Consider the following 22653-nt stretch of genomic DNA (forward strand, 5'->3'; position numbering starts at 1 on the left):
TTCTGGGCATGCTGGTCTTACAGGGAGGTGTGTTCAGGTGCATTCTGGTCTTACAGGGAGGTGTGTTCAGGTGCATTCTGGGTGTGCTGGTCTTACAGGGAGGTGTGGTCAGGTGCATTCTGGGTGTGCTGGTCTTACAGGGAGGTGTGGTCAGGTGCATTCTGGGTGTGCTGGTCTTACAGGGAGGTGTGGTCAGGTGCATTCTGGGTGTGCTGGTCTTACAGGGAGGTGTGGTCAGGTGCATTCTGGGCGTGCTGGTCTTACAGGGAGGTGTGTTCAGGTGCATTCTGGGCGTGCTGGTCTTAAAGGGAGGTGTGTTCAGGTACATTCTGGGAGTATTGCTATCTTGAGGCAGCAGGAAGTGATCACGCCATTGACCAACAAAAACCTGGTCTAAAGTCAATAACGCAGCATTTCATTGTTATTTTAACAGAGCATTAGTAAAATGCTCCTAGGCTCGTGCACAGCGCACGCACACTATGCTTGTTACACACACACACACACAGGAGCACACACACATGCAGAAGATTACAAATAAAAATATTACGGTGCAAATCCTCCATCATAACAGCAATGCTCCAAGGTCCAAACGCGCCTGGCTTTTAAAGGGAATGGGAGATGATCTCTGATTGGTTGATTGCATGTTACGCCCAAAACACACCTCTGATTACTGAAGACACTAAGAACAACCCTTTAGAACCAGGCGCCCAGCACGCGGACAATTTTTTCCGCCGTCAAACTAGCAAAAACTGGATTTGGACACGCCCTAAACGCAGCTGCACCAGGCACTTCACGCCGTGCGCTCAGATCGCTAAAATAGGGCCCTTTGAGTGTGCGGTAGTCATGACAACTCTTCTTTATTTCCTGTGGGAAACATTGGTTCATCCTGTTCCAGTCAGCTCTCTGTCTTCAGGGTGATGATCATCATGAGGATGCTCTTGTTTCCGGGCAGCGTGGATCCAGCCAGCTCAGCTTCATCGGCGCCAAAGGTTTCCAGGCCAACGTCGACGCAGGTCAGCCCCCACCGCTGGAGCAACACTTCAATCGACCAATCAGCACTGAGCGCGAGAGGAAGAGGAGGGAGAGAAAGACAGAGAGAGAGGGAGGTTAGGGGGGGAAGGAGGAAGAAAGGGAAGAGCGGATGAGGTAGAGGAGGAAGAGGGAAGAGGGGAGATGAGGAAAAGGAAGAAGGGAAAGAGAAAGAAAGGGAGAGGAAAAGGAAAAGGAGGGAGAGGAAGAGGGAGATGAGGAAGAGGAGGGAGGGGAAGACGGCGAGGGAGATGAGCAAAAGGAAGAGAAAGGGGAAGAGGAAGAGGAGGGAGAGGAGGAAGGGAAAGAAGAAGGAAGAGGGGAAGAGGAAAAGGAGGGAGAGGAAGAGGGGAAGAGGAAAAGGAGGGAGAGGGAGAGGAGGAAGAGGGAGAGGAGGAAGAGGGAACAGGAGGAAGAGGGAAGAGGGGAGATGAGGAAAAGGAAGAAGGGAAAGAGGAAGAAAGGGAGAGGAAGAGGGGAAGAGGAAGACGGAGAGGGAGGTGAGCAAAAGGAAGAAGGGAAAGAGGAAGAAGCGGAAGAGGGAGGAGGAAAAGGAGGGAGAGGAAGAGGGAGATAAGGAAGAGGGAGGGGAAGACGGAGAGGGAGATAAGCAAAAGGAAGAGGAAGGGGAAGAGGAGGGAGAGGAGGAAGGGAAAGAGAAAGGAAGAGGGGAAGAGGAAAAGGAGGGAGAGGGAGAGGGGAAGAGGAAAAGGGGAAGAGCAGAAGAGGAAGAGGAGGGAGAGGAAGAGGAAAGTTAGAACTGGAGGAAGGTTTGAATAACAAAGAATCATTTCATCCAGCGCTGGAATGTAACTAAGTACATTTACTCAACAACTACTTAAATACAAATGTTGTGCTACTTGTCTCTCTCTTTCTCCCCCTTTCTCTTTCTTTCTCCCCCTCTATCTTTCTTTCTCCTGTCTTTCTCTCTCTATTTCTCCCTTTTTTGTACTTCCTTCACCCTCTTTCCCCTTTTGTTTCTGAGAAGGAATCTCAATTCGTTCTCTCTCTCTCTCTCTCTTTCCTTCTCCCTTCTTTCTCTTCCTTAAGGCCTTTACACACCAGGGACGTCTTTTTTTCATGTGATTAATTCTTACATCAATATATTTTTTCGAACTGCTGTTTTTGACACAGAACGTGAATATTGCGCGGCGATAAAGTGACATCATTTAATTTCGAAATGAGCTTCTTTCTCTGCATCTTCTGTCCCTTTCTCTCTCTCTTCGGCAGCATCTTCCATCCCTTTCTCTCTCTCTCTCTCTCTCTCTCTCAAATAATCACCTGTGAAATATTCGCAGGTGATTATTTCGCATTTTCGCGTCCCTTATACGCAGTGATGCCACGTAACGCGTTACTTGTAACGCGTTACTCTAATCTGACCACTTTTTTCAGTAACGAGTAATCTAACGCGTTACTATTTCCAAACCAGTAATCAGATTAAAGTTACTTATCCAAGTCACTGTGCGTTACTATTTGTCATTTTCCTTAGTAAAAATATATATTTTTGCTTTCTTCTTGCGTCTCGGGGAGTGAAGTCACGTATGCGACAAGTCCCGTTTTCAGCATGAGGACAGGTCCCGTTTTCAGCATGAGGACAGGTCACGTGTACCACGCAGCGACACAAACGTAAACAACAATGGAGGGAGGAGAGAGATGCGCGCTTTCTAGCTGGAAATACAGTCACTATTTTGAGTTTGTGTCAGCTAAAAACGGCAATATTTAGGTCCGTTGTACACTCTGTGCTGGTGGTGACAAAGTGCTAATTAGCTACAAAAACACTACGTCAAATTTGAAGAAACATTTGGAGTCGCAGCACTGCAGTCAAACTTACAGAGCAAGTCCCAGCAGGTGGTGTGAAGCAGAGAGAAGGAGGCCCCCCACCACCCAAACAACAAAAGCTGGACTTCGGTGCAAAACCAGTAAGTGGGGGAGAGTTGAAGAAGTTGGTCGGGCAGTAGGCCTATGTTGTAGAGGAAATGCTGCCCTTAAATATCGTTGACTGGCTCTCTTTCGTGCCATAATAAACCAGATCCTACTACTGGCAACGCTGAGCTGCCTCACAGTAAACCGGTTGTCATTTTTATGTTGAGGCTGTGGGGGTGTTGTCGGCAGCTGCTGAATGTAACTAATAAAGTAACTTGTAATCTAACTTCGTTACTTTTAAAATCAAGTAATCTGTAAAGTAACTAAACTACTTTTAAAATCAAGTAATCTGTAAAGTAACTAAGTTACTTTTTCTAAGTAACTGTGGCAACACTGCTTATACGTCACGCCCCCGGTGTATAACGGCCATTACTCCCGTCCTTCTCTTTCTCCCTTTTTTGTCCCTTTCTTTGTACGTTCCTTCTCCCTTCGTTAACCCTTCCTTCTCTCTCTTTCTCCATTTCCTTCACCCTCTTTTACCACTTTCTTTCTTTTTCACTTCTTGTTTCAAAAAAAAGTGTGATCATGGTTTTTCCAGCACCTCCTCTCCTGGTACGTGGTCCAGAACTGAGCGCTGGGGTTTTTCCTCAGAAGAAAAGCAACAGTCAGGAGGATGTCTTCGAAATCTGAAACAGGTCAACAACATTCACACCGTTAACAACAAATATCTTCGGTTACGTTTCCCCCCTCTCATTCCCCCTGCTCTGGCGTTTCCCCCCTCTCATTCCCCCTGCTCTGGCGTCTCAGTCACTCAGGTTTACATACAGTAAATACTCTGAGGCCAGACGATTGCGGACACAGGAACCGACCTTGTGGCTCGTAGAAGACGTCGGATCCCAAGATGATGTCCAGCTTCGGGAGCAGAACCAGATCCGGCGAGACTTCCCCCCAGGTGAGACCCAACACGGTAACGTGGCCCAGGCCGTTGGCGTCACAGCTGCGCCGGCAGTTCTCCAGACACTGCGGCGTCTCAGCGTTGTCGGACAGGATCACCGATGCCCCGCACCTGGCCGCCACCACGCCCGGCAGACTCACACCTGCACCGAGCTGGGAGAGAACCGGCTTTATTGGCATCGAACATGTAGATATGTAACGCAACCGGACGCAGTTCTGTCAGTGCAAAACAGGTGAATAAACACATATAAAAGAGTGTAATGACTGTAGTCGGACTTCTTTAGCATTAAGTTTTGTCTTTAAGCTTTTTTTAGTGTTATTTATTTGTTATCTGCTCTAGCTTTTCCAACATTTCAGACACAGATATGGAGATAATGGTCCAAAGTTATGTGAAAAAAGACACAAAACTACCACAATGCATATACAAAAAAAAAAAAAAAAAAAAAAAAAAAAAAAAAAACACAAAGAGACACAACACAACTAAAAAGAGACACAACATAATTACAAAGAGACAACATAACCACAAATACACACACCACAACTACAAAGAGACACAACTACAACACAACTACAAAGAGACAACACAACTACAAAGAGACACAACAACTACAACACAACTACAAAGAGACAACACAACTACAAAGAGACACAACACAACTACAAAGAGAAACAACACAACAACAAAGAGACACAACTCAACTACAAAGAGACAACACAACAACAAAGAGACAACACAACAACAAAGAGACACAATTCAACTACAAAGAGACAACATAACTATAAATACACACAACTACAAAGAGACAACATAAAGAGCCACAACACAACTACAAAGACACACAACATAACTACAAAGACACACAACATAAAGAGACGCAACACAACTACAAAGACACACAATGTATGGGGGGGAAATAGCATTTTTTTTATTGAAAAACATAACATTTTCTAATGCTTAAACCGGAAAAAGTGAGACATAAAAAAATACTGTAATCAAAAATCACAGTGTTGTATTTTAACATATCTTCATTGATTTGTGTTCCAGTTTTTAGCAGCGTGAACTCTTTAGCCCTGTATTGATGTACTGATCCTGATAACCAAACGTTATGTTCTCCTGTTTATCTAAAGTGCAGAGACTGGCTTTTCTCTACCTCCCATTTCGGTCCTGGCTTTGGAGGTCAGAGGTCAGAAGGGCTAGTACTTCACCCCCTCCCATGTGCTGTCAGCTGGTCAGGGCTGTAAATTCTACCCCCTACCCTGTCTGCCAGCTTGTGAGAGGGCTTTTAAGCGAGTGATTCTTTTGTATCTTTGTTCATTCTTCCAGACCTTGTGCGGTGATGTATTGAACCGTTCTTTAATGAAATAAACTCTTAAAAGACTTGTTGAAAGCCTTATTTCAGATATCACCTAGGTATTAGCATTTTATACCACAATACAGTCAAAGATATTTGACTTTTTCCAATTAAATAAAAGCATGTTAATGAACTACAGGCATCTCTGTCTCTGGGTGTGATTCTCTTCTCCAAGTAGTCTTCCTCTTACCTCCAGCAGTGTCTTGCCTCTCAGCTCTTCTCTCCGTGTCCATAGAAACTGAGCCAGCACCACTGCACAGGGCCACACATACATCCCATACTGGGGATCCAGAACCTGAGGACCACAGTTAAACATGAGGAGCACAGGCAGCATGTTAAGGATGCCTTGCATATAATAAACCCAAACGTAGAGACTAGTTCACGACTTTAGACAATTTATGAGTAGTTAAAAACTTCTAAAGATCGGCATCCACATCATCCATGTTTCAGGTGTGTGTGTGTGCCTGTGTGTCTGTCTGTGTGTCTGTCCGTGTGTGCGTGTGTGTGTGTGTGTATGTGTGTATGTGTCTGTGCGCGTGTGTGTTCAAATGTTAGTTAGATAAATACGTTTTTTAGCACTAGCTGTATGCCGAATTAAAGGGAGGAGTTAAACATATCTAACTGAAATTAAGTTCGCTGTTTTAGCAGGTACAAACGCAAATATACCCATGGTTTATTTAAATGAACCATACGTTAATGGTTAGAGGCATGCCAGTTATTACAGTTCACATTTTATTTAAATAAACACATCTTTGCTTTACTGGATGTATGCCGAATTAAAGGGGAGTGCTCTACTATATCGTATTAAGCCTCTGATAGTTCTTCTAACAGGTGTATATCATGAATATACACCTAGTTATCTTAAATTAACATTTTTCATGCGTTAGCGCCTTGATTCTATGACAGCAGAACACGACACTAACAAGACAACAGCTAATTGATATAATATGCTGAAGTTAGCTCCACACAGGAGTATATAAAGAGCAGCTGTGTACCTGAAGTATAATAATGTATTTAATAACTTAAACACACCTCCGGTATGGAAACACAAAGGGACTCCGGTGTGTTTTTCTTGTCTTCAAACGTGAACACTTTGTATGCTATGCTAGGTGTTTCGGCTCCACTGTGGTCCATCGTGCAAGTTAATAAGCCCTTAAATTACACAATTCCATCGCCAGCCACGTTGAGAGACTCGTATTTACTAATCGCTTTGGTAAAATACCACTAGCAGCCACGCGTATGTCCATTTCCGCGTCGACCACAACACAAAAGAAGGGCGCTTTAAACAGCCAATTAAATCAACGTAAAAGCCAGGCGGGAAGGGTCATTCTACATTGCACCCAATCAACGTTTTGTTCTTGCGGACAATGTAGCCAATGCGCGTTCAGTCCCTGACATAAGGGCGGGCCCTACAGAGATGTCAATCAGTTGCGCAAGCATTGTGTTGCCTGGCCAAGCCAGTTAGCGAGTGTGTCTCTTATTAGCTATTTATCAAACCGTGTCGACCGGGCAGGTTTTAAAATTGTTCTCACATTTGTTGGTGTATATTTGAAGACGTGTTAAACACACACCGACTTGTGGTTTTGTTGTCTGTTTGAAATAAATAAGGTGAGACTGTCAGAACAGCGCAGCTAGCTAACGTTAGCCAGGTAACGTTAATGTGTTGCTGTAGTATCCTCCGGGTTAGCTCGATCGCTAGCTGAGCAGCGCTAACACACGGGAACAGGAATGAACCATAAAAGTAAGAAGAGGATTAAAGAGGCGAAACGGAGCGCCAGACCCGAACTGAAGGACTCATTAGACTGGATAAAACACGATTACCATGAGGCTTTCGACCTGTCACACCGCACCGTAAAGGTAACTGTCAATGTAGCATTTGGAGCTAAGCTAACATGAGCTAGCTGCTAGGCGCAGCGGTTAGAGAGGCTAGAAGGGATACAGCTACGGTGACGACTAACTTTAGACAAGTTGAGTTTAGGCCGTAGCTGTATCCCCTCTAGCCACAACAGCAGGAGTGCAGCTTGTCACGTACACAACGAGTCGGTGTTGCACTCAATTCTGTCCCCAGGCTTGATATTTAATGTAACTCTGTTCCTACTTTCTCACACACTTGTTGTTTATTGCTGCATGTAGCCACATGATGGACTGTATATGTTTATTTATAGACCCTTAATATCTATTTTTCACATAACTGAACACACAGGCGGAGGAAGTAACGTTACTCGAATACTTTCTCCCTTTCTTTTTTTCTCCAGTCCTTTTCTTTCTTTGTCCTTTCTCTCTTCTTTCTCTCCTTTGGCATTTCTTTCTCCATTCTTCGTTCTTTTCGTGTGTCTGTGTATGTGTCTCTCTCTGTATGTGTGTCTCTCTCTTCTCTCTGTGTGTCTCTGAAAGCTGGACATGTCCATGTTCAAAGATTAGGAAATATATTGCATTTAAAATGTCTTATCATGTAACATAGCCTGTGAGGATTTTGGAAAGGCCTTCAGACCTCCTCACTGATACATTCTGTGTTACAGGACAATGTGGAGCGCGTGGACACCCGCCACCTCAGTCCCGAAGAGTTCATCCGGCGATTCGAACGCCCCTACAAGCCCGTGGTCCTGCTGAACGCGCAGGACAGCTGGCCCGCCCGGGAGAAGTGGACCCTGGAGCGCCTCAAACGCAAATACCGTAACCAGAAGTTCAAGTGCGGGGAAGACAACGACGGCTACTCGGTGAAGATGAAGATGAAGTACTACATGGAGTACCTGGAGAGCACGCGGGACGACAGCCCGCTCTACATCTTTGACAGCAGCTACGGTGAGCACGCCAAACGGCGGAAGCTGCTGGATGACTACCAGGTGCCCGTCTTCTTCAGGGACGACCTGTTCCAGTTCGCAGGAGAGAAGCGCCGGCCGCCATACAGGTTTCTCGTCTTTTTGAGTTTGTTTATGTGTGTCTGGGTGGGGGTGTGTCTGTGTCTGTCTGTCTGTCTGTGTGTGTCTGTCTGTCTGTCTGTCTGTCTGTCTGTCTGTGTGTGTGACAGAGATGGGGCTCGCGTAGTAGGAGCTTCTGAGATACGTGATGGTTTTGTCTCCTCCCACCCCCCCACCTCCAGGTGGTTTGTGATGGGCCCAGCCCGCTCCGGCACCGGCATCCACATTGACCCGCTGGGCACCAGCGCCTGGAACGCCCTGGTCCAGGGACACAAGAGGTGGTGTCTGTTCCCCACCAACACCCCCCGCGAGCTCATCAAGGTGGCCAGAGAGGAGGGGGGCAACCAGCAGGACGAGGCTATCACCTGGTTCAACGTCATCTATCCCAGAACCCAGCAGCCCAACTGGCCGCCCGAGTTCACGCCGCTGGAGATCCTGCAAAGACCCGGGGAAACCGTTTTTGTGCCTGGTCAGTGAAGACGCATCTTTTTCTAAATCTTAATAATAATAATAACCATTAAAAGTTAAAGGGTAACCACTGTTTGTTTCAACCTGAATATGTCTGTGTCTAAGTGACTGATGGGAACACCAATCTGTGACATCGGTCCAGTATTAAGAGAAAGAAACAAGCTACAATGTAAGTTAATACGACAATTGTCCAGCTTGTATTTACCTTAACAAAAGTGCTCGTTTTGCCTCTGACACTCAGATTAATATTCTAAGTGTCTGACAACATTATGGGAAGGATTTCTAAGAAGGTCAACCTCTCTATTAAAGAGTAAGATCCTTTTTTGTTCCCATCAGTCACTTAGACGCAGAAACATGGAGAACATAGGGTCCAGCTCTCGCTCCTCTCTTTTCTCTCTCTCTCTCTCTCTCTCTCTCTCTCTCTCTCTCTCTCTCTCTCTCTCTCCTGTGAAATTAAGCTGCCTTTAAGTGCCCTTGGAAACGTTGGGATCTATAAATGATCTGACGGAAAACCGCTAGCTGTGAAATATGAAGTCTACTTGTGCTGCATGGGGGAGGTCAGTGACACTCCCTCGCTTGTTTTTGTGTGAATGCCCAATTAATGGTAACAGACCAGGTGTTTGTGTTTTTGATGACCGTGTGTTTCTGTTTCCCGTGTTAATGGTAACTAGCTGTGTGTCCGCAGGCGGGTGGTGGCACGTGGTCCTCAACCTGGACACCACAATCGCCGTCACTCAGAACTTCGCCAGCACCACCAACTTCCCCATTGTGTGGCACAAAACGGTCCGAGGGCGACCCAAACTCTCCAGGAAGTGGTACCGGTAAGGACTCAACACGCTGCCGCCGCCACCACATCAGGAACACCGTAGATTAGTATAGACTTTTAGCTTTTACACCAGAGATTAGACACACCCCGAGACACAGTTATACCCAGTTACAGAGGCTTGCTTGGACGATGATATCGGGGCCGGGGAGGGGGTAGCGCATATCTCTTTACATAAATATTTTTTTCTACTACTATGGGCCAAAACTTAACATAGAAACGATTACACATACATGTAAATGCCCTCTGTAAATGGTGCCCTGCTGGTAGGTTCTACAACTTGACCTACTTTCACTTAAGTACGGTGCAGTAAAATCAATCAGATGCTTTTTTCTCTCTCACTCGAGACTGCTGTGTCCAACGTTACTAGAAGGTAGAGCGAGCTACAACTGACAGGGAGAGAGAGAGAGAATGCATCACTACAGCCAGTCCAGTCTGCTCAAAGTGATGGTCTTTTTCACAAATAGGTTGCACGTAAAGGAGTAGCTTCCACTTAAGGAGCCCTATGTCTTGTCTTTGTGTCTTTGCTAGTTTAAGACCGACGCACTTGTCAATCGACACACGCACACACACACACAAACGGTGGCACACACACCAGACGCCAGCCACCACGGCACTTCTGTTTACTGATAGCTAGCGTTTACCTCAGGCTAATTAATTAGTTAGTAAGTGGCGATTTTTGGCAGCCAGCTTTCCAGAAGATGGAATGAAATTAAATGTTAACCGATCATTAACCGTTGACCGATCATTAACCGTTGACCGACAAGCAGGAAACGGAGTCTCGGTTCACCCGTCCGGGAGGCTAGGACACACTTTCCGCCCTCTGTGTCTGCGGACAGCTGTAGGCTTGTACCGGTTAATGCTCTGTGCATTGTCGGACACATGCAGCCACTTTCCTGAAACCGCTTGCGAAACTGACAAGTCCACAGCAGCCCGTGGCATTTATGTCTGAGTCTGTCTCCACCGCCTCCACCTGCAGGTTGTCAACTGTGTGGACAATTTTTGTTTTGTTACGACGTAGTTAAGGAGGCAGGCGTGTGTTGCTTTGGCGGCCGCCTTAGATGCAAAGTGCTGCGGGAAACCCTGGTGGACATGTAAAACGTGAAAGTGCAGGTGTCTCAGAAGAGGTAATGAGAAAGATAGGATTTAAAGTGTGTGTGTGTGTGTGTGTGTGTGTGTGTGTGTGTGTGTGTGTGTGTGTGTGTGTGTGTGTGTGTGTGTGTGTGTGTGTGTGTGTGTGTGTGTGTGTGTGTGTGTGTGTGTGTGTGTGTGTGTGTGTGTGTGTGTGTCGGTTCAGTATCTTGAAGCAGGAGAGGCCCGACCTGGCGGTGCTGGCAGACAAAGTGGACCTTCAGGAGTCGACGGGCATCGCGTCAGACAGCTCCAGCGACTCTTCGTCTTCGTCTTCCTCCAGCTCCTCTGACTCCGACTCTGATGTATGTGCTGAAACACACTCAGGTTTACATGGCTTTTATATTAGGGGTCGACTAATACTGCTTGTTCAGGGTCAATACCCATTATTATTATAGTTAGTTAGTTAGTTAGTCACTGAAACCGATCATTTACAGTAAACATGAAAAGATTTTAGTCAAAATTAAGATTTCTGAATATTACAAACTCCAACACAAAACTTTATTTAAATGCTTTAAGCAATTATTTCATAAAACTGTGACATTGACTGGGGCGGCACAATATGAAGAAAATATGCTATATGAAGTCCTGCTGACATTGGAGTCTTAAAGTGTGTGTGTGTGTGTGTGTGTGTGTGTGTGTGTGTGTGTGTGTGTGTGTGTGTGTGTGTGTGTGTGTGTGTGTGTGTGTGTGTGTGTGTGTGTGTGTTGTGTGTGTGTGTGTGTGTGTGTGTGTGTGTGTGTCTAAAGCAACAGGTGCTAACATGTGAGCGCCGTCTGTAACCCAACCCGCCCTGTATAACGTGTCCTAACAGCCAGAACACTTTGTCCTCCTGCAGGCAGCGGAGGGAGACGCCGTGTCCCATCGCAGGAAGAAGAGACGGACCTGCGCCGCAGCGGCCAACGGAGACACCAGCAGCCAGGACGACTGCGTCAGCAAGGAGAGGAGCTCGTCACGGTGACCTCCGGCCGTTTGCAGCTGGTCATCACACAAACAGCTGCTTCCTGTCTAGGGCTGCATCCACACTGTTAACGTTTTGGTTTCAAATCAAAAATCTTGCTATTTTCACACTTTGGATGCCCTTTTGGTTTGAAATCTCTGAGGTTGTGTTGCACTCTCAGCAGCCGCAAACAAAGACCTCCCTAACTGATAAGACTGACCGCATTGTTGTTTCCAAAGGTCTCCATCTGTTCGTTTCCGATCTCTGTGGCGAATGGAAGTCAGGCTATTACATTGTTAAAAAAAATTTCGGATATTTCGGAGTTAGTGTTGTTACTTACCATACATTAACTAACAGTGAGAGTTTTGATCATCACCAATAACATGGATACAATGACACTTTATCACAATATTATAATCTCCAAAATCTAAGACGATATCTAACCCCATATGTCGACGTCGATATAATGTCATTATATTGCCCAGCCCTAGTTTCCCCCTCTCATTCCCCCTGCTCTGGTGTTTCCCCTCTCATTCCCCCTGCTCTGGTGTTTCCCCCTCTCATTCCCCCTGCTCTGGTGTTTCCCCCTCTCATTCCCCCTGCTCTGGTGTTTCCCCCTCTCATTCCCCCTGCTCTGGCGTTTCCCCCTCTCATTCCCCCTGCTCTGGCGTTTCCCCCTCTCATTCCCCCTGCTCTGGTGTTTTCCAGCCCCTAAACCGGAGACATTTGGAATCTGCGGGGTTGTGTTGCAGTCTCAAACGGAGACCTTTGGAAACACAGATGCCTGTCGGTCTTATCATCACGAATGGTCTTGAGATATTTGGGTTTGGGCGTGTTAGTTTAAATGGAGAATATTTCTGCTACCGTAGCTAAAAAGTCTTGTGTGCACGGAGATGATTTTGTGGCTTAAAAAAACCAACCTGTAACAGTGTAAATGTAGTCTAGAGTAGGTAAATGTCTGTAGATGACGGAGGAGGATCCGCTGGAGACCTGTCACCGCTGTGCTTTCAATCAAGATCCCGTTTGTGTCCGTGGTGGGAAGTGTGAAGAGAGATTCTAACCAGTGACCAGACTGGGAAAGGCTTCTGGGGAGGAAGAGTGAAACTGGCAACTGGGCTTTAAAAGTCTGTGCCGTAACAAAGGCATGGGGCACATTTATTGTGTAGCCCTAATTCCAGAATTGAAGGCGACACTCAGTGAGTGATTGATATCCAGATCAGATCATGTTTAGGGATTGAAGTGTTCCTTTTTAAAATGGTTTCAAATGAGTTAGCGTTGGGTCTTCTAGCTGCCTTGCTGATTTAACTTCAAGCTGGAAATTGAAAGTGTCACTTGTCACTAGTCAGCCAGCCTTAAAGAAATGAAACGGTTACAAAGGGAAATGCACGCATGCACGTGTAGAAATCTGAATTCGGAGATCTGCTGTATGAAATACAGGAGACGGTTTGAAGCTCCTCCTGCTTCTTGGTGCCAAAATGCCGCGACTGAGAGAAACTGTCTGGAAGGGGCAGGAGAAGGCTGGCTAAAAATGTTGAGTCATATTGATTTTGTGCAGTCATAAAACATGACATAAACATGACAGTAGAGGGCACTACAGTCCCCAGAATGCACCGCTCCAGTGGATGAAGAGCTGCTGTTTTTCAGAGTTTATTAGCATTTCATAATCGGGCTGTGCATCTTGTTAAATATCGGGTAACGCTTCGGCTACGCTGCATGCGTAACGTGTGCGGGCCGTTGGCGGAGTTTTAGCGGTCTCCGCCTGCAGCGCCACACGGCGTAGGATTGTGTGAGTCACGGGCGAGACGGAGAGCTTTTTGCTTTGCGATTGTTGTTTCTTCTGTTTTTCGGTGCCGGCACAGAGCTGTTTGGAGCCGGCACAGAGCTGTGAAACCGTCAATCTACTGTCAGCTGTTATCAGAGGACCCAGGGGAGGAAAACAAGAAGTACACCTACCAACACGCTCACTGGCAGTCATTACGTTGTTCCTGTCTATCAGTAGTTTAATTTGAAGACAAATAGACACTTTATGATCCATTTCTGTGTGAAAGCACCGCACACACCTCGCATAAAAAATATATAGAAGACTGTCCTGTTTCTACGCTTGAAAAAGCGGATCACCACTACGCTGCTCTCGTGTTCGATGTCGCCAGTGTCATTGGTTATAGTGGAAGGCGTAACTTTGGGTTCAACATTTTGGGGGGGGTGGGGGTGAGATCTTCAACTTTTTGGGGAGGTCCCTGGACATGTCTGCTTGTGTTGAGAATGGGGACAAAAACATTTTTAAAAAGATTGTCAGGGAAACAATCTCGACAAAAAACTCAAATGGCGACAAAAAAAATTCGGAAAAAGGTGACAAACATTCTGGACAACTTGTCCCAAAAACACACTTGAAAAAAATCAAATGAAACTTTTTTTAAAAAGCGGCAAAAAGAGATAAAAACTTTTTGAAAATGGGGGGGAAAAAAGCCCAGTTGTGATTAAAGGGGGTAGATTACCGTGATGATGAGTGATGCTAAGACGCACGTATAAAGCTGGCAATCCAATCACTCATTTACTGTAAATGAGTCGATCATCTGATTATCTCGTTATCGTTGATTAATCTGCAGATTAGAGCTGAAATATGGCAACAAAAACAAATCTGTCTGCTTCTCAAATGTGACTCCTTTTTTGGTTTTCTTCCTGTTCTGTGATATTAAACTGATATTTGTTGGGGGGAGGGTTAGACTGTTGGTTGAACAAAACGTGACATTTAAAGATGTCCTCTTAACTTCTGGGACCCAGTAAGACTGCATCGTTGTTTCCTAAATTATTTTCTCGATTAATCGTTTTGTAAAAAAAACAAAACGGTGAAAAATGGGTCTTCAAATGTCTCGTTTGGTCCCAAAAACCCCAAATCTAATCAGTTGACTGTGATAGAAAATTCTCTTTGCTTTTAAAAGGACTTTCACTAATTAACAGTTTGTCAAAAATGAAAATGGCTGCTAAATGAGCCACGATTGTGTTGTTGTTGAAGCTTTGTGCAGCTTTTCTGAGGCCACGTTTACACCGTTACGCTTCGGTTTAAAAAAGGAATATCTTCTGCTGCGCTTTCCCCTCTAATTCCCCCAAATGCCTCCGGTTTAGGGGCTCGGAAACGCCGCAGCAGGGGGGATGAGCGGGGGAAACGTGGCGACCGATATTCCTTTTCAAACCCAGAGGTGTGGGTGTGACCGTATCCTAACCCTGATGTCGCTGGGACTCGGTTGCTTTAGACTCAAAGTGCCTATAAAGAAGTTTGTTAGTGTGACTGACTGCCGGGGGAGGGTTTTTTCTGTGTTTTTATCTGTACTTAAACTAATTTAAAGGCGCTGTGTTGGTCTCTGAGGTCGGTCTCATAGTGCCCCACCCCCCCTCTCCACCTCTCCCCCTCCCTGCAGGTTAAAATGTTGAAGTGAATCTGAGAAACGACTCCCAATTTCTTTCTGTTGTTCCAATAAAATCTAATCTTTTCTATGACTTGAAACGTGTTTGTCTAATCAGTCCTTTGGTAGTTTATAACCAGCGTGTCAACAGGGTCTTAAAAGTATTAAAAACGTCTTCGGAATACATAACTAAATGTTCCATCACAAAGTAAATACAATCACACGCACACAGACACACACACACACAAACAAATACACACAGACACACACAACATCAAAAGGGTTGAATTTGATTGTGTCTGCAAAAGTATTAATAAAAGGCTCACATTTAATATTATAAAAATGAGACCTTAAGAATCTTAAATTTCGTTTTGCTAAGATGTTACATTTTTGCTCTTTATCTCTGTGTGTGTGTGTGTGTGTGTGTGTATAATTGTAATGTCAAACATTTTTGAATTTACTTTTATAGTTTTAGTTACAGTAGTTAGCATAACAGCTTTAAATATGACAAATATTTTATTCCTTTTATATTATCGGAGTACAAACACTTCACAAATGTTTTGTTAAATCAAGATAACACACACATACACAGACACACACTTTTTTTTTTTTTTTTATAGAGGGAGAGAGAGAAAAAAAAGGAAAAAAAAAAAAAAAAAAAAAAAAAAAAAAAAAAAAAAAAAAAAAAAAAAAAAAAAAAAAAAAAAAAAAAAAAAAAAAAAAAAAAAAAAAAAAAAAAAAAAAAAAAAAAAAAAAAAAAAAAAAAAAAAAAAAAAAAAAAAAAAAAAAAAAAAAAAAAAAAAAAAAAAAAAAAAAAAAAAAAAAAAAAAAAAAAAAAAAAAAAAAAAAAAAAAAAAAAAAAAAAAAAAAAAAAAAAAAAAAAAAAAAAAAAAAAAAAAAAAAAAAAAAAAAAAAAAAAAAAGAGAGACCGCAAGAAAGGGTGAGAGAGAGAACGAGGGAGAGAGACAAACAGAGAGAGAAAGAAAGGGGGAGACGGAGAGACAGACAGAGAAAAAGAAAGGGAGAGAACGAGGGAGAGAGAGACAGAAAGGGAGAGAGAGAGACAGACAGAGAGAAAGAAAGAGGGAGAGAACGAGTGAGAGAGACAGACAGAGAGAAAGAAAAATGGAGAACGAGGAAGAGAGACAGAGAGAAAGAAAGAACGGGAGAGAGAGACAGACAGGGAGAGAAAGAGAGACAGAGAAAGAAAGGGAGAGAGAACGAGGGAGACGGAGCGACAGAGAGAAAGAAAGAGGGAGAGGCAATTTGATCATTTGTACAGTTTAACAATGACATAAATAAACAATTTTCAGTTTCTCTTTAAAAATACATCATGCAGTAAAAACTATTGATTCATCAACAACAGACAATATTAAAACACCGACAACTGTCTCACATATGTTGATGACATCTGAAAAAAACAGCGTACAAAGAAACAAGACAATGCAAAGACGTGAAGTACAGTTTTCTGTACACCACAGGAGGAGTAATCTCTTAAAAAAATAAAACACACAACTCTACATTACATAATGCAAATTAAGCCGAGTTATTGCACAGGAAACGAAGGAGTTTTGGGTTTTTACATACTTTCTATGGTTTTTACTCCATGTAAAGGCTTTTATTTTGAAAGCCACCCGGACGTTAAGCTGTCAGCTGTTGCGGGCAGATAGTGTTGAGAGCCTGGGGCGAGATGCGGCTCAGTGTGTGTGTGTGTGTGTGACTGTCTGGGTTAACACACACCAGCCGTCCCCTCAACGCACTTTTAACTTTATTTAGTAAATCCAGAAACCCGCCATCATGGACCTGGACCCGGCCGTCATCATCCCCGCCATCATTTTCACCGTCGTCGCCGTTTATTTCGCTTCTTCGTACCTGAACAAGAAGCCCGACTCCTCCGGCTCCGCAGCCGGGAAGAAGAAGCCTAAAGTCGGCTACGGAGACGACGTCCCCCGTCCAGAGCTCTGGCTCCGCGGCTCCCGGCGGAGAAGATCCCTGTTAAGGTAAGACAGACAGACAGACAGATAGACAGATAGATAAATAGATAAATAGATAAATAGATAAATAAATAGATAGATAGATAGATAGATAGATAGATAGATAGATAGATAGATAGATAGATAGATAGATAGAAGACCGATCGATTCTGATCTATTTATTGGTGTGTGAAGGTTCTAATTATAGCAACATGGAAGTTATCAGAAACTCATGTTATAAATTATTTTTTTATGTTTATTTATTTATTTACTATTTATTTATTCACTATTTATTTACTGTTTCTGTATTTTTTTAATTTGTTTTTAGATACATTTTTTATTTTATTATTTTCAAAGCCAAAATAAGAAGTTTTTTGTGCCAAAACATGTTCGCTATCTAAATAAAATCCTCACAGACATTACAGAGGACTTTAAAGTCCTTATTTCTGCAGACTAGCAGTTAAAAGAATTAAAATATGTTGAATTTGCAGCAACATTTAAAGCATTTAAAAAATATATATATTTTAGATTCTTTTGACAAATCAATGTATCGATCGATCGTGTTGTTACTTTTCCAGACAGACCAACAAGTTGTATCATGAATCTATAATTCTTTAGTCTACAAAAAGCCAAAATAAGAACTTTTATTTTTTCAACCAAACATGCCCAGTATATGTAAACAATGAAACACATTTTAATCTGTAATATATTAAAAGTGAGGATAGCTTTACACATGACTCTGAAGTCCTTGGTTCTGCAGACTAGCAGTGAAAAAAAAGAACTATATTCAATTTACAGAGACATTTCGGGAACTATGTATTTTGGATTCTTTTGTAAACCCGACAAATCAATCAATGAATCGATGGATAGATCTTTGGAAGGAAGAGTTGTCATTCAGCCGAGAGTTTTCATATCATGTCGGAACTTTTTGGTATTTTGGTTTTAGAGATTTTTAGAGATCTTCTCTGTTTCAATCTTCTAGAAGGATTCGCTGCTTTACTGTCAGGGTTGGCGCTGCTTTTGGCGCTGCTTTTGGCGCTTTCTAGGGGATGCTAATTCATGAAAAAGCCCCTAGATCTCAGCTTGTTTCTCATTTTAATACTGGACCAGTTTTAAAGATTGTTGCTCAGTCACTTAGACACAAAACATGGGAAAAACCAAAGATACCCTTTAATCATAGCAGAGTATTTTTGCATAATTTAGAGCTTGTCTGGAGTGGGACTTTACATTATTTTTTAGTTAATTTATTGCTGAAATACGTGTAGATTTGGCTGCAGTTCTGAGTCACATGAGCAGCTAGAAAAACCCAGTTATGTAAAGACTTTGACTCTGCATACCGATTATCTGACTTATGGATTGTTACCACGTCTCCTAATCAATGAAGGAAGTCGTTTGAGATTTGCGTGCTCAGTTTAAAGTTCACCGTTCGGCCTGTTTATGGCAGACGTTGCGCCCAAACATGGCCGGCGTCTTCCCCTCGGCTGCTTCTGGATTTGCTTGTTCAAACACACGGTGACGGAGAGTCTGGAAGCGGCGCTGTGTTCGCCCGCCGAGGCATTTGAATGTGTGCTGATGCGGTTATTATCTCGCATGCAAATCCCGTTTTGTTTGCAGCAGTGAAACACCGTTAGTCTCCAGAAGTCTAGAAAGTACTTATACCGGAGTGAAAGTACCTGAAAGTATCTCACCAGAAAATAATTCAACACTTTTGTCACTTTTTGAGAAGCAGTGGCAGCAAAAACTGCCTTGTCCTGTTAGTGTCCTGAGGAGTGCCCTGGGACAGTGTCCTGTACACTGTCTCGGTGTCACGGAACAGTGTACAGGACAGTGTCTGACTGTCCCGGGACAGTCATGAGTGTCACAGGACAGTCTCTGGGAGTCACAGGACAGTGTGCGGGACAGTGTCTTACTGTCCCGGGACAGTCATGGGTGTCACAGGACAGTGTCTGACTGTCCCGGGATAGTCATGGGAGTCACAGGACAGTGTCTGGGACTCACAGGACAGTGTAAGGGACAGTGTCTTACTGTCCCGGGACAGTCCTCAGGACACTACTAACAGGACAGGACCGTTTTTGCTGCTACTGCTGCTGCACTTTTCTTTGGCTGTTTTTGTTTCTTTTTCTGCCGTTTGTTGCTTTTTTTTGGCGCTTTTTGTCAACGTTTTAGTTGTTTTTTTTCAACTCTTATTGTTTGCAGCAGCAGGACACCATTAGTCTCCAGAAGTCTAGAAAGTACTTAGCAATACCTGAGTAAAAGTACAAGTATCTAACCAGAAAATAATCTCATAGAAAGTACCTGAAACTTACTTACTTACTTACTTACTTACTTACTTACTAGGCCACCTACTTACTTACTTACTTCCTTACTTACTAGGCTACTTACTTACTTACTTACTTACTAGGCTACCTACCTACTTACTTACTTACTAGGCTACTTAATTACTTACTTACTAGGTCACTTACTTACTTACCTACTTACTTACTTACTAGGCTACTTATCAACATTTGTTTACACTTTCAACGTTTTTGTCACTTCAAAATTTTTGGACATTTTTGTTGCTTTCTTTTATTGAACAAATTGAATCTAAAAAGCAGCACTAAAAAGAGAATGACAGTTACATTGTAAAGTGCATTTTCTTTCAACTGACACAGTCTCCTGAGTGTGTCTGCGATGTGCGATGTTATATGATTACGATACAACACAAGATTTATCGTGCAGCCCTAATCGGACTCAAAGTTGGCCTATACCTCCATTTTAGTTAGGAAATGTATTTGAGTAAAAGTTAAAGTTTCCATAAATATAGATAGCACAGTAAAGTACAGACCCATGACAATTCTACTTAACTATTTTGTTTAGGCATAGACCCACCGAGTATCGACCCTGGCTGATTATTGGGCCGTGTTTTGGCAGTTTGAAGATTATCTGTGTCGGCGTTTTATTTGCCTGATAGACGATAAAGTTAATGAATTAAAAAATGTTCTACTCAGCTACAGCTCTATGTCTGTCCCTCTGCTTCGGTTTCACTCACCACTGAGTCGGACTTATGGTGTTCTTCCATTACACGGTACCTGCTCGACTCGCCTCGACTCTACTTGCCTGTTTTGGTTTTCCATTATGTTAAAAAGTCCCTGTTACCTGCTGACAGGTACTTTATTTAGTACCACCTCCGTCGAGGTTCCAAGCGAGCTGAGGCAAAACCAAAAGGTGACGTGAAAACCTGCAGACTCCTGATTGGTCGGAGAGAATCATCACTAATCACTGCGTCATCATTGCTAGCGACAGACGGGGGTCCTGAACAAGACAAGAACCTGAGTGCTCCGGATCAAAACATCCCCGGTGTTTGAGCTGCAGTCGGAATGATCCGGACCGAAGCCCTGCTGGCTAATTCGTGATGAACTAGAGCGAGATAAAGCCCGCTGTTACAAACCTTGGTTATTTGACTCTATTACACGTTAAATGACATTGAAATATGCTATCATTACATTTCAATAAATTAAGAATGTTCTCAAGCTAGCTTTGTTTAGCTACAGAAGAGCAAGCTAATTGTGTTAGCGAACTGACTACATGACCTACATAACGAAGTACGTTCACTGCTGGCTACAAGTTAGCAATCAAACACAACAAAGGCTGTCACTTGAATGGCGTTTTGAGCTAACGTTAGCCATCAAACAATCATAGTTAGCTAAAACGTTTTTGAAATGACTGCTAGCTGCAAGTTAGCAATCAAACCCAACAAAGGCTGTCGCTTGAATGGTGTTTTGAGCTAACGTTAGCAATCAAACAATCCTAGGTAGCTACAACGTTTTTGAAATGATTTCCATCTTCTGTTATTGTTTGTAATGAGAAAAGTTTCTTATTTTATGGATTTCACAAATTTCAGTATGACATGTTATGCCGTAAACCCTTTAAATCTGAGCATGTGCGACTCACATCTGCACTCGACTCACATCGGGTAGTGACACTCCTGTTGCAGGAGAACGCTGTATTAACGTTACTGTTTTAAAACCGTTTTGCAGGTTAGTGGGGGTGCATACCGCTCAAAACCAACATGAAAAATGTAGTAATGTTCACGCAGCGTTTCATTTTGTTGTTAAACTATGTGCAAAATAAGCGGTGACATTAAATCACCGGTTTCAGGTAACGGCACCCTACAGTACCGTCTATTTGCTGGATGGTTTCAAGCTAACGGTCGGTAGCTAACATTAGCGGATAAGCCTGTTGACAGCGACGTTATTGTTCATATTTTGGCACAATGTTTCTGACCGTAGTAGTGGTCATAGTGACTAAAAGTGTGATGTGAGATGCTAAAAAGAAACCACTCACTGTTTTCAGGTAACGTTACTTTTTGATTGCTTTGGTTTTTATGCCAGTGCATTTTTTGTTAACAGAGATTGAGAATCCATTTTATTTATTGTTTTTGGTTGTTTTTTTCATTTATTGTGGATATTTAAAATGTCTTCCAGTTCCAGTGTTAAATATTCTTTAGAAAGTTTATTGATCTTTGACAAGGTGTACCTGCATTATTATTATGCCATTATCATTATTATTAGATGAAAACGGTCTCTCAACGACAATATCATCGCAATAATTTCTGGGACAATTTATCGTCCAGCAAAATTTGTTGTGAGAGGCCTACTACCGACTTACTTATTTAATTAGTTACTTACTTACCTACTTACTTGCTTACCTACTTACTTAATGTCCCGCCCACAACACTATCTGACTCTTTGTTACTGGGTATTATGTTCAAAGTGTCTCATTTGTTACATAACTGCTTAAAGCATTAAAACAAAGCTTTGTGTTGGAGTATGTAACATTCCACAAATCTTATTTTAGACTTAAAGATTTTCATTTGGACTGTATAAATGCATATCGGTTCCAAATATCGGGTTCATTGACTACATATAATCGGTATCAGCCTTTTAAAACCAGTATCGGTCGCTCCCTAGTTTTGTTGCATTACAACGGTTCGTGTCCAGAGGTGTGTCGGCGTGTTGGACCTTTAAAAAGCCGGAGGAATGTGCCCAGCGCTGCTGTAACATGCGACACGCTGGGCGTCTATATTTGGTGTCCAACATGAATCCTATATTTACTCCGACCTGTGTATGTTCACGGTGGCGCCTGTCTGAAATAGACGCCTTCACATGGTCTTCATGTGAAGGCTGAACTGTGTCATTTCATCCTGCTGACTCAGGCCCAACTCACGGCCGACAGACAGCTGCTTCCAACACACTTCACACGTTGTTTTCATGAATGCAGAAACAAACACACACACCTGCTGGATGTTAGGGCTGCACAATGTATCGTTGAAAGAAAATATGAGCAGAAAACTGTACTTTTAAAATGTGCGTGTGGAGTCAGAGTCAGTCTGCATGAAGTTTTACTTCAGTTCATTTATTTACTTGAGCTGTTTATATGGGGCCAAATTTAAATTAAGTTTGGTCTTCTTTTTTTGTCATTTTTCTCACTTTTCCCGATGTTTGTTTTTTTTATCCATTTTTTTCTCCAAATGCCATGACAATTTGGTTAAAAGAAACCCACATTTGTGAATGTCTATGAAAGCTGAAAAGGCGACAAAAACACCACACAAAAAATATAAAAATGTTGAAAAAAAACAGAAATTGCGACAAAAACGTAAATTAAAGCAACTTAAATGTACAAAAAAAGCTATACTGTCTGTACTCCTATCAATCAATCAATCAATCAATCAATCAATCAATCAATCAGCATGCTCCACATTATCTGTGCCATCAGAGCCGGAGCCTGATCTGGCTCCCTGACATTTCTGTGCTTAGCATGTT

General features: G+C 43.0%; 3 protein-coding genes and 1 long non-coding RNA gene across 5 annotated transcripts in view; 3 read left to right on the top strand and 1 right to left on the bottom strand.

Moving 5' to 3' along the window:
- Positions 1-723: 723 nt before the first annotated feature.
- Positions 724-6554, bottom strand: mettl23 (methyltransferase like 23). The gene is made up of 5 exons (XM_039825438.1): positions 6231-6554; positions 5389-5493; positions 3762-3999; positions 3494-3578; positions 724-1058 (listed from the first exon to the last, which is right to left on the bottom strand). Exons 1-5 carry the CDS (start codon positions 6330-6332, stop codon positions 896-898), a joined length of 693 nt encoding a protein of 230 aa, XP_039681372.1. The 5' UTR covers positions 6333-6554; the 3' UTR covers positions 724-895.
- Positions 3949-5225, top strand: LOC120574936. Its single transcript, XR_005641933.1, has 2 exons — positions 3949-4079; positions 4975-5225. It is a non-coding gene; the product is annotated as an uncharacterized LOC120574936 (long non-coding RNA).
- A 77-nt stretch (positions 6555-6631) lies between the features above and the next one.
- Positions 6632-11751, top strand: jmjd6 (jumonji domain containing 6, arginine demethylase and lysine hydroxylase). 2 transcript variants are annotated; one of them, XM_039825413.1, is made up of 6 exons: positions 6632-7055; positions 7718-8106; positions 8299-8585; positions 9270-9405; positions 10705-10843; positions 11377-11751. In XM_039825413.1, the coding sequence occupies exons 1-6, from the start codon at positions 6927-6929 to the stop codon at positions 11497-11499; spliced, it is 1203 nt and encodes a 400-aa protein (XP_039681347.1). In that variant the 5' UTR covers positions 6632-6926; the 3' UTR covers positions 11500-11751. The 2 variants fall into 2 exon arrangements, with proteins under 2 accessions (XP_039681347.1, XP_039681348.1); XM_039825414.1 differs by lacking the exon at positions 11377-11751 and having other exon boundaries at positions 9256-9405; positions 10705-10838.
- Positions 11752-16676: 4925 nt separating this feature from the next.
- The window catches only part of si:ch73-366l1.5 (FILIA-N KH-like domain-containing protein), a 21280-nt gene continuing 15303 nt past the window's right edge, over positions 16677-22653 (top strand). Inside the window, exons 1-2 of the mRNA XM_039826032.1 lie at positions 16677-16747; positions 16807-16879. Coding sequence (XP_039681966.1) covers positions 16677-16747; positions 16807-16879 — 144 coding nt within the window. The remainder of the gene's footprint in view (positions 16748-16806; positions 16880-22653) is intronic.

Source organism: Perca fluviatilis, chromosome 15 (assembly GCF_010015445.1).
Source record: "Perca fluviatilis chromosome 15, GENO_Pfluv_1.0, whole genome shotgun sequence".
NCBI classification, from domain to species: Eukaryota; Metazoa; Chordata; class Actinopteri; order Perciformes; family Percidae; genus Perca; species Perca fluviatilis.

What these genes read in the sequence shown, in the direction of transcription:
- mettl23 (XM_039825438.1), bottom strand. Translation starts at nt 6,332, where the DNA reads ATGGACCACAGTGGAGCCGAAACACCTAGCATAGCATACAAAGTGTTC. An exon ending in GAGGCAAGACACTGCTGGAG is followed by an intron (nt 4,000 to 5,388) that starts GTAAGAGGAAGA and finishes GTTCTCTCCCAG; the next exon opens with CTCGGTGCAGGTGTGAGTCT. An exon ending in CGTCTTCTACGAGCCACAAG is followed by an intron (nt 3,579 to 3,761) that starts GTCGGTTCCTGT and finishes GACCTGTTTCAG; the next exon opens with ATTTCGAAGACATCCTCCTG.
- jmjd6 (XM_039825413.1), top strand. Translation starts at nt 6,927, where the DNA reads ATGAACCATAAAAGTAAGAAGAGGATTAAAGAGGCGAAACGGAGCGCC. An exon ending in TGTCACACCGCACCGTAAAG is followed by an intron (nt 7,056 to 7,717) that starts GTAACTGTCAAT and finishes TCTGTGTTACAG; the next exon opens with GACAATGTGGAGCGCGTGGA. An exon ending in CTCTCCAGGAAGTGGTACCG is followed by an intron (nt 9,406 to 10,704) that starts GTAAGGACTCAA and finishes GTGTCGGTTCAG; the next exon opens with TATCTTGAAGCAGGAGAGGC.